The sequence below is a fragment of the Chrysemys picta genome, chromosome 5 (genome assembly GCF_011386835.1).
Source record: "Chrysemys picta bellii isolate R12L10 chromosome 5, ASM1138683v2, whole genome shotgun sequence".
In the NCBI taxonomy this organism is placed as follows: Eukaryota; Metazoa; Chordata; order Testudines; family Emydidae; genus Chrysemys; species Chrysemys picta.
Genome location: NC_088795.1, coordinates 33,111,926 through 33,122,455, shown reverse-complemented (window position 1 = coordinate 33,122,455; position 10,530 = coordinate 33,111,926). Strand labels below are relative to the sequence as shown.

The window sequence follows — 10,530 nt, the reverse complement described above, 5'->3', positions numbered from 1 at the left end:
TGTCCCTAAGTAACAAGGAATCATCTGTTTATAGTTCTTGAAAAGCTTCCCCCCCCATCCCCAGTGTTAAGTTCTTCATTAGCAGGCTGGATGTTACCTTATCATTCACTCAGACCTCAATGCACAATTACAATAAATGTATTTCCTAATTCCATAAATTTATTAATATTGAATTGCTAATTGTTTATTTATTTCTGACTTGCTAATAATTTATCTGGGCACATTTCCAACAGTTTTCCCATTTCAAAGAACTCTTACACTTGCATAAGTGATTTAAACTTTAGATGAATACATAAATCTTGCAAGTTGGTACCTCAGAGAAGGTATCTTTCTAACTTGTAGTTGTAAGTGAAACATTCTCCTTAGAACAGGGCCTTTGTCAGATAACATACAATGTACAGACATATGTAAAATGTCTAATTTATATAGTAAATATAATACATATCAGTGATTCAAGTACAGATTGTCACTATCATTTCTCTTACATTTAGCACAAGTGATAAAGCAGTTGCTTAGGGACCTGTGAGTTCTCTCTTTTCAACTTCCATTAAGAAAAGGTTCCTAGAATATAAAACAAAAGAAAAGCAGGGGTCCAATGCGGTCTTGACTTCAGTAAGATCAGGCACTGTGAGAGTATAATATTATCACTGCAACACTTCAGTGATTGCTTTTATTTTAATTTTCTTTTTGTTATGTTTTTGCTTTTCTTCTTTCCCGTTTTGTAAGTTCCCTTGGCCACACCACTCCCTCTTCACCTGTTTGCAGTGGTGGCCAGCTATAGATGGGTGCATGCATCATTCTAATGGGTGTACAAATTACATAAGCTGGACCTTATAGGCATCAGTGAGGAATCAGTGCCCTCAGATTGTCTACAACCCCAGCTTTTAATGGAATGTCAGATGATATCACAAATAAACATTTTAAGATGCATTTTTAAAACATTTTTCTTCTTTTGGGCACAATCAAAATAGGGCTGCTACTTTTGTAAATCAGTCTTAAGAGGCAAATGTGTGTCACAAATTCCTAATACTGCATTGGCACAATGCATTGCAAAGTGATGGTGGTATATTAAAATATCATGCTGTCAGGATATAGCTTGCTGTCATTCTATAACCTGAGGACAATGGAGCAGAATCACACATTGTGCAGCAACAAAATGATGTTACAATGCATTGTGAGAAGGTGTCACAGTGTAATGTGACAATGGTGCAATGTGTCGTGACAAGTTTTCATGTCATGATGTAACATGGTGATGATGTGAAGCAACGTGTGTCAAAAAATCCTTGATGTGGTATGACAATGTTGTGGTTCAACAGTCGGGTGTTACGGCAGCATGTCTTCACTTCCCCTTTCTGCCTCTGGTTCCCTTCCCAGCTTTGTCTTGTCTATTTTGATTGTACATAGCTCAATGCAGGCCCTATCTCTTACTGGGTGCATGTACAGGGCCTTGCCCACAGGGCCTTGATGGCTGTTGGCAGTACTGCAATACAACTTGTACAACTAAATCATTAAGCTGTGATGCTGTGTGCTGATGGGGAGACCCCATAACTGCTACACTGAGCTGGCACAACCCCGTGCCGCGGTCCCAGTCTGGGCCCTGGTCACACCTGAGGCCAGGGACTTGGGGAGGATAAGGGGGCTGCTCCCTATGCAGGGATTTCTAGGCAGCCCCCCAAGCCAGGCTGCTTTGGGGGGAGGCTGGAGGGACCCAGCCAGCTGCCCCGGGGATGTGCGTGAGGCTGGGCCTGGGCTACCAGCAGCACATCAATCACCCATCGCACTCCCTCCCTCTGCCCCCGGGCCTGGCGCCTCCCACCGTCTCCCCCCCCGCCCGGCTCTAGGGGACAAAAGAGCGAAGGGCCGCGGGGCTAGAGCGGCAACACCGGAAGCGCCCAAACCCACCCCTGCCCTTCCCTTTCGTGTGTGTGCGTGGTACAGCCGGCTTCTCGCGCGTCACAATCGAGCGGCGCGCGCGCTCTCTACCCTGTGCGTAGGGGAAGGCTAGTGCGCGCGTGGCTGCTCCTCCTATAGGTCCCTTCTGCCGTATCGGCGATTCGGCGCGTGCCCGCCTCTTCCTCCCCCAGCTGGCGCTCGCGCACGAGCAACTGAGAGCTCAGCGCGAGCCGGTAGCATTCGAAGAGTCTCTTCTCCACCACTCACCCCCCACACTCCGTTTGGAAGCCCCCCCCCTCCCTCGCGCGCGCCCTTCTCCTGGCGATGGAACGGCCTGGGAGTCAGAGCAAGAAAGTCAAGTTGAGCAACGCGGTGCAAAGCTGGGTGAGCGGCTTGGGGAGCTGCACCAGTAGCGCAAGGGTGGGGGGAGGAGGAAGAGAAATTGGGAAACTGGTGGCTCTCTGTCTGCCGCTGCTGATGTGGCATTGCTCATCTGTAGACCTAGTTGCTGAGCTCGAGAGAGGCAGCAGCAGCAGCCTGTGTCCCCGGCTCGCGGTCCCCATTGCACAGGCTGGGTCTGCCCTTTGCAAAAGGTGAGGGGTGGCGAGGGAGGATGTGCGTGCCGTTTGCACTGGGGTAGGGGGTGTTTCGAGCGACGGTGACTTGAATCCTTGGTACTTGGATGGGATAGGGTGTGGCGGTGCAATCGGATTGTAAATGTCTCATTGAAACGTCAGAATCTCCCTACCCAGAGAATGTAAATGTTGCCTTAAAATGAATATACCCGTGCAAGTCTACCTCCCCCAGGCGAGTGAGACTGGGTACCAGCACATCTCTTCATTCCGTGGGGCTATGCCTTCAGGGGTCGTTCTTTATGTTTTGAAAGTTGGGCTCGGGGGAAGAGGTAGGAAGGGGGGTTTGCACAGGAAAAAATGCAGATTTCAGGCTTTCACTCCTGTCTTTTGCACCTTGGTTCCTCTGCTTCAGATATGTTGGAAGAGGGAAAGATGAAGGATTCAATGTACATCCATGCATGCATCCGACGAAGTGGGCATTCACCCACGAAAGCTTATGTTCCAATACATCTGTTAGTCTTAAAGGTGCCACAGGACTCTGTTGCTTTTTACAGATCCAGGCTAACACGGCTACCCTTCTGATACTTGATTCAATGTACAACGTAATCATTTATAAATCTGGGGCAGCTTAAGACTGAGGTTCTTTGTAATGTGGTGGCTAAATGGAAAACTGTCAAAATAAGATTTAAGCCAAACAACGAAAACTATGGTTCTTATTCATAGAGGTGTGGGCATATGGGCAGATCAATTTACAGTGCAGGCCAAAGACTAGCAAGCCAGGGAGAAAGAAGAATCCTTCCCTGAGAACACTTATGTTATTTTTGGTACAGTGTGTGAAAATGATTGGGAGTTTGAAAATAATTCTATATTTAAGCAGGTGTTATTTGGAGAGATTGGCCTCTATTCCTTGCCATAATAAGTAATATTTTTTTACTATACCATTAATATTGTAGAAATAATCAAGCAGCTAGTGTCGAAGTATTGCTCTGTAGTTTCCTGCAAATTCCTTTGGTAAGGAAACTTCAAAATTGAAAACTAGTAAGTCTTGATGTAGGACCACATGAATGTTAGATAAAACAGGTGGGATCTCTGTTCCTAAATTGTTTGGTGTTCAACTCTTTCCTTCGGTATTATTTAGAGATAATACTGTTGGTCAGAACATGTGCCCGTAAGTTGTTTCCGTACTAACTTGTTGCATCAAATTGCTGGAAGTTCTTAATTCTGTGTCAAGAATGAGGAACACATGACATATATTTTTAATCTTTTGCTCTTAAACTGTTTATGTTCAGTTATTCTGGCTTCTAGTGTAGGAGAACCCTCTGATCCAAAATCATTGTTGTAATTGACTGCAACGGGTTAATGTAAGAATGAATTTTGTTCTTTGTCTTCACCTACACCTCTATATACCGTGACCCGATATAACACGAATTTGGATATAACGCGGTAAAGCAGCACTCCGGGGGGGGGGCGGGGCTGCGCGCTCCGGCGGATCAAAGCAAGTTCAATATAACGCGGTCTTACCGCGTTGCAGGTGAAATTTTTTTTTTTTTGGCTCCCGAGGACAGCTTTATATCGGGGTAGAGGTGTAGTATTTTATAAGGAGTCCTTGTGGCACTTTAGAGACTAACAAATTTATTTGGGCATAAGCTTTTGTGGGCTAAAACCAGTCCTTATGGCACCCTCATTGTTTTTGCTGATACGGACTAACACGGCTATCACTCTAAAACCTAGTATTTTATGACATTCTGGGCAGTGGCATTAAGGGAATACTGGTTAAAATCAAATATTTAAAAAAAGCAAAACAAAACAAGTTACTAGCAACTCCGTATGTTTTTAAAACATTAAAAAAAACCCCAACCTACTGGTTACTGTTCCTGCTGGTGTTTTATTTACCTGAAAAGATATGTAAGGCTAGTCACTCTTATCTTTGTTTTATAGACAGTTTCACTTTTTCCTGGGTCAGTTCATTGCCCGAGTTATAAACACTGCAGGGGATGTTTTTGTTTTGGTCTCATCTGGAATTTTAACACCATCCTCCCCCATGTCTCTTGGTTTTAGGGTTGTATAAAGTCACTTGCTTACCAAATCTAAATTGTCAGGGGCAAATTTACCTCAGCCATGTCACTTAATTTTAGCAATGTTTTTATTCATTAAAACAGCTAATATTAATAGTCCAAGTACATTGTTGAGTTTTCTCTAGTACTGTGTAATAATTAACTGTGGTGATGTGACTAACCTGCAAAGGTAAAGTAGCAAATGCTATTAACTTCACCAATATGTGCTGGATGTTCCCCTAAGCCAAGCTACTGTGGAAGTCAGCATGATACTTAAAAACATACTTGTTTCTTTAAGGTCCTACTGCGTTCATCAATCTCCTATATTGATATGATGACCAATTGTGCAGTGTGCCACAGAGGTGGGAAGCTTCCCAGAGCACGGGCTCCAGTTCAAGCCTGAAGGTTTATACCGCAGTTAAACAGCCCCTTATTCCAAGCTCCATGAGCCCAAGTCAGCTGGTACAGTGTAGATGTGGCCTGTAATTGCAGTGTAGACCTGGCCTGGGATAACAATGGCTGAGCCATCAATGGGGCAAGATTCAACCTGTATGGGATTTTTTTGGATGAGCTGAAAGAAGCTACCTGGGTGTATCAGTGGAAAAAGTTGATGGTTTGGGAAAACTCACTCAGACTGAAGGAACATGTTGAACGTGGTGCAGGCTGTTTCTCCCAATTCAGAGAGGGGAAATAAGCCAGACCTGCCTGAATTATAGGGATAGAGTGATTGAGCTTAGGTAAGGAAATACAAGTGACCGACTCTGTTGTTTTATATCTTGGCTCTGCTTGCTGTGTACTGTTGGGCAAAAGAATAAACAATACTTTGTGTTGAAGTTAAAACAACGAGGAGTACTTGTGGAACCTTGGAGACTAACAAATTTATTTGGGCATAAGCTTTTGTGGGCTAAAACCCACTTCATCAGATGCATGGAGTGGAAGAAAACAGTAGGCAGGTATATCTACACAGTACATGAAAAGATGGGAGTTACCTTACCAACTGGGGGGTCAGTGCTAATGAGACAATTCAATTAAAGTGGAGGTGGGCTAGTTTCAACAGACTCCAATGAGAAACTGCAGAACTGGAATTAATTTGCCAAACTGGACACCATCAAATTAGGACTGAATAAAGACTGGGAGTGGATGGGTCTGACAAAAACTAATTTCCCCGTACTAATTTCCCCCTACTGTTACTCACACCTTCTTGTCAATTGTTTGAAATGGGCCATCCTGTTTACATTGGCCTCATTACCACTACAAAAATGATTTTTCCTCCCTCGGTATTCTACTGTTGAGAATAGCCCACTTCCACTTTAATTGAATTGTCTCGTTAGCACTGACCCCCCCTCTTGGTAAGGTAACTCCCATCTTTTCATGTATTGTGTAGATATACCTGCCTACTGTTTTCTTCCACTCCATGCATCTGATGAAGTGGGTTTTAGCCCACGAAAGCTTATGGCCAAATAAATTTTAGTCTCTAAGATGCCACAAGTACTCCTCATTGTTTTTGCTGATACAGACTAACACGGCTGCTACTCTGAAACCTGTGTTGAAGTTGTTGTTCATTCACTTTAATCGGCTGCTGTCATGGGCTTCCGAAGGGAAACTCTTGTAGATTCTAAATCCCAATTGGACCTGCAGAAGTATTCATGGTTGGTACCCAGCAAGCTGTAGCCCAGGGCCTGGTCCAAGAGTAGCCAATGTGTAGAATTCAACCTTAGGAGAGAGCAACCCCGACACCTGTGTTGGGGTATACTTCTTGGGGTCTCACGGAGGAACAGCAGTACATAAGCCCAGTAACAGTGGCAGTGTTGCATTTATGGCCTTTAGGCGGTTAAAAATCGTATAGTATAAAGGTGCTGCTGAATTTGGCCAACAAGAATGGCTCATTTATATAAATCTAATTATATCCCTTCAGTGTTGATTCACATCTGTAGATAAACCTTATTATATTGGCACCATTCATTTTGATATACATAAAGGCTTTCTCAGCATTTATATTATAAAATATAAATCCCTGAATAAATTAACTATTCAGTTCTTCAGACTGAAATTAAACGTACATAAACTTATTGCCAGGAAACACTGTCTTCAAGTAGAACCAAAAAAACTGACTGTCTTTAGAATTTGTGTACTTATTATTTTAGCACTTTTTGGTCTTTTTGCAACCCTTCAGACTATAATTTGAAATTTTACATTTAAAATCAACTTAATATTTTGGAAAACTGCACATTTTGAGTGATCATTGTTAATTTTTCATAACATTTAAGTGTGATATGCAAAATTAAAAATATTGCATATTGCGGATTGGTGCAACAGTAATATTGATTTGCGTAACTTTAAGATTCCAAAAGTAGGATTTCCAAAAGCACCCAAGTGACTTAAGAACACAAGTCTTATTGAACTTCAGTGACTTACGAGCTTTAGAAAATCCCACTTTAAATAAATAATGTGTAAGTGTTATGAGTATGTTTACCTAAGATAGTAAGTGTATGTTACATGCTTCTCTGAGACTTTTTCCTTACAAAAGAAAATTATTTTGAAGTATTCAGACTGGGATGTCCTTGTTTTATTGTCCTTGTAATGAAGGAATGTAATATTTCCAGGTTGTTGTATAGATATTTTTGTATCAATGGTATATAAACATTTTTTGGAAAATCAGTATTTATAGTGTGGGTCTATTGGAACATTTACTCTTTCACAAGTGAATGGCTTATTTCTGTTAAACACGACTGGGTGGGCAGGACTGAATGGATACTCTTGTTCTCCTCTACTGCAGTGCCAGCTGTTCCAAATACATATTTTTTTCTTCCTTGAAATCAGGAAGTGAGTCTAGCCAATCAGCTTTCTGGAGTATCTCCAATTTATTATATGTACCTGAACTAGTTTGTTTCTTGAATCTATTCCAAAGTTGTCTGGCTACTGAATTAATACATTGGTTGTAGCTTTATAAAAGCCTCCTTGTTAACTTCTGCAGGCAGATAGAGCAAGAATTGGGAAACCCGCTTGCTTACTTTCAAGTGGGAATCTTACACGGAAACTGAAGAAGTCTGAACCATTAGTTAGTGTGAAATTCAAACTTTCACTTAACAAAAATTCAAGGGTGCATTGGTGCACTATTGTTACCTTTAATTAGAAAGAACAACAGCCCTAGTGTTCCTGCGGCTGCTCTTAGTTGTGCTAGCACAGTAAGATTGACTGGACGCTTTTGCATTTCAGTGCAACCCTATGGGCAGCATTAAAACTGGCAGGAATCATGACAGTTTTGCTCAACTTTCCCAAGCAGCTGATCCTAAGCCCTAGAGCTGTTGCTGTGGATCAGGCTGGTAGTCATTGCCTCACATCTTACTCCCCTCTCTTTCTTTGTGCTGTTACTAGCTGGTTGGTTTATACCTCTGACTCATATGATTGGTAAATTTCTGGAGCCCTGAGGTCAGCTGGAAAACATGCCCACAGAATTATTGAAAAACCTTTTTGTTCTGGAGGTATTTAAATCTCCCAAGTGTTCAGATGTTGAAAATTCGTCACCAAAAATCAAGCTGAACACAGAGGTCTATGTCAGCTCTCCCAACCCTTCCCTTTTCCAGCCAAAAATGCTAGAGAATCATAGTTTGTCAAACATAATGCAACATGCCCAAGTATAGACTGCAAAATAAACAAGCCAAGGTTAAGATGTGGTACAGAAAGGGAGGTAATTTTCCATTATTTAGGGCAATGGTGCTAGAGTTACTGAGGCTACTGTGAATCATTCACTATCAATAATCCTGTTTTCTGTAGCACCGGCTGCACAATTTGGTGGTAGGCTGTCTAGACTAGGAAAATTTGTATTGCATCAAAACCGGCTTAATTTCCCAATTATGTTCAATTGAGAACAAATTAACAAAGTCATTAAATCTTAGTGCAACTCTGTATTAAAAGCTGCTCTCAAGAGATTTAGTCCAGATTCAGCTCTCATTTGGAGTTATGCGGGTTTTGTCATTTACTTGAGAAGGAATAGTATTGAGCCCTTTGGTTTTAAAGGTGAACTGCAAAATGAAAAATGAGTTGTGTTGTTAGGAAAGGGGTGTATTCTGGGATTCATAACCTTTGGAACCTTTTTATGGTTTCCTGACTCATAGGTGCCACCCGGTAGGTTTTTGACACTGAAAGTACACCCAAGAGCCTGCTGGCTGCTCTGCTGGGTGTGTGTGTCTCTTCTCCACTCCCTCAGCTTTCTGCTTGTGGAGTGTCTCTGCTAATTTATCCTTGGCCAGACTCTGATTTTGAGTCTTCCTCTCTAGCGCATGACTCCACCGCCTCTTTCTGCTGCAGCTCACAGTTCTTTCAAGCAGCAGCAGAATGATAATGACCTGATCTTTGTCACTTTCATTGCTGCCTACAGCTTTCTGTAGAACGCCAGGGAAAACTGATATGACTGCTGCTGCTGCAGCTTGGGAGAGCCAGCAGCAGAAGCACTGGAATAGTGTGCCCTGGGTTCTTGTTTTGAAAGGTATTTTTGAGTGTGTTGGGGGATAGGGGAAAGCGAGAATGAGGATGGCATTGTGTGTGCCACTGGAAATAGTGATAATGAATGAATGAATAAATGCTTCTTTTAATAGATTAAACGGGGTCTTTCTGTACATACAACTGAGGGAAAATATTAAATTTTTTAATACTTCAGGTTATTGTTAATGAAGGTGCTTGTGTGTTGCTTCCCACTCGTCTCCCCTCCCCCCCCCAGCTGAGACTGTGCGAGATGTATGTAGCAGGGGGAATAAGGTTTCCCATGCCTTTGAAGATATCTGAAGCAAAAGTAAGGCCTTGTCTATATTACCGCGATAAGTCAACATAAGTTATGCTACTCCAGTTATGTGAATAACGTAACTGACGTTGACATAGCTTAGGTTGACTTACAATGGTATCTACACCACGCTGTGTCGACGGGAGACGCTCTCCCGCCGACTTACCTTATGCTTCTCGGCAAGGTGGAGGATAGAAGTCAATGGGAGAGCGCTATGCCATTGACTTAGCTTGTTTTCACCAGACCGGCTAAATTGACACCCGCTGCATCGATCACAGCAGTGCCGATCTACCGGTAAGTGTAGACATGGCCTAAGAGCGAAGTGGTCATGAACATACTAAATGTGGATGGTTGGTATTTTCCCATTATTGTTTCTGCAGTGCACATTTTTAGTATTCTGTATCATATCTCTGAACTTCTCCTAATTAAGCATCTCACTTTGGACTCCAAACTACCTGTCCTCCATAAACCTCACTTTAAAACTAACAAATTGATGAATCCAGAAAGTGAATTTAGTAACGTCAGTGTGTTTAATTAAGCAAATTCAGCATTTTTTGAGAATCCTTTTCTAAGGTGCTTTGTGTTTTTGTTTTTCCCCTTTATTGTCATCTCTTATGATCTGTTGTCTAATTACCTAATTTAGGCCTCAATCTTGCAGTGATTCACGTGAGCAGTCCTCTACGCCCACTGTGAAATCCCACTGAATTTAAGGGACCGCCCATGCTGATCACTCTGCTAGTTTAGGGCCTTAGATTGTAAGGTCACCATGGCAGGAATGTCTTCTTTTCTGACTAGATTGTGTCACACATGCTTACAGTGCGATATAAGTAGGTTATTTATATTATAAAATAATTCTTTATAAAGGGCCTTGGCCAAAGCTATTAACCCTTCTGCCCGTAATCCTTTCTCATCAACAAACGATGTCCTGGACAGATGGAAAATATATTAGTAAAGTGTGTTGACCCACACACCTGCTGACAACTGTCCAGAGCTATGTGATCTGGTAAACCGCGTGGCTGCAGACCTAGGGGAAAACACTGATCCTCTGTCACTTGAGGAAGTACGAAAGGCCTTCCCAAAGTTGCAGAATGGAAGTGCTGCTGAACCTGATGGTATTCCATCTGAGCTACTCAAAAATGTCTTGGAATCAATGAGCATCGGCTTGCATCGACTGTTCTTAAAAGTGCGGGCATCAGACAAATTACCACCAGAATGGAAAGTTGGCATCATA

General features: G+C 42.4%; 1 protein-coding gene across 2 annotated transcripts in view; it reads left to right on the top strand.

The window, feature by feature from the left end:
* Window positions 1–2,002: 2,002 nt before the first annotated feature.
* Window positions 2,003–10,530, top strand: part of PAPSS1 (3'-phosphoadenosine 5'-phosphosulfate synthase 1) — an 83,388-nt gene continuing 74,860 nt past the window's right edge. Inside the window, exon 1 of one of the 2 annotated variants that reach the window (XM_005287901.4) lies at window positions 2,003–2,277. In XM_005287901.4, coding sequence (XP_005287958.2) covers window positions 2,218–2,277 — 60 coding nt within the window. In that variant the 5' untranslated portion in view covers window positions 2,003–2,217. Of the gene's footprint in view, window positions 2,487–10,530 lie in introns of both variants that reach the window. The other variant, XM_008170132.4, reaches the window with a different exon arrangement.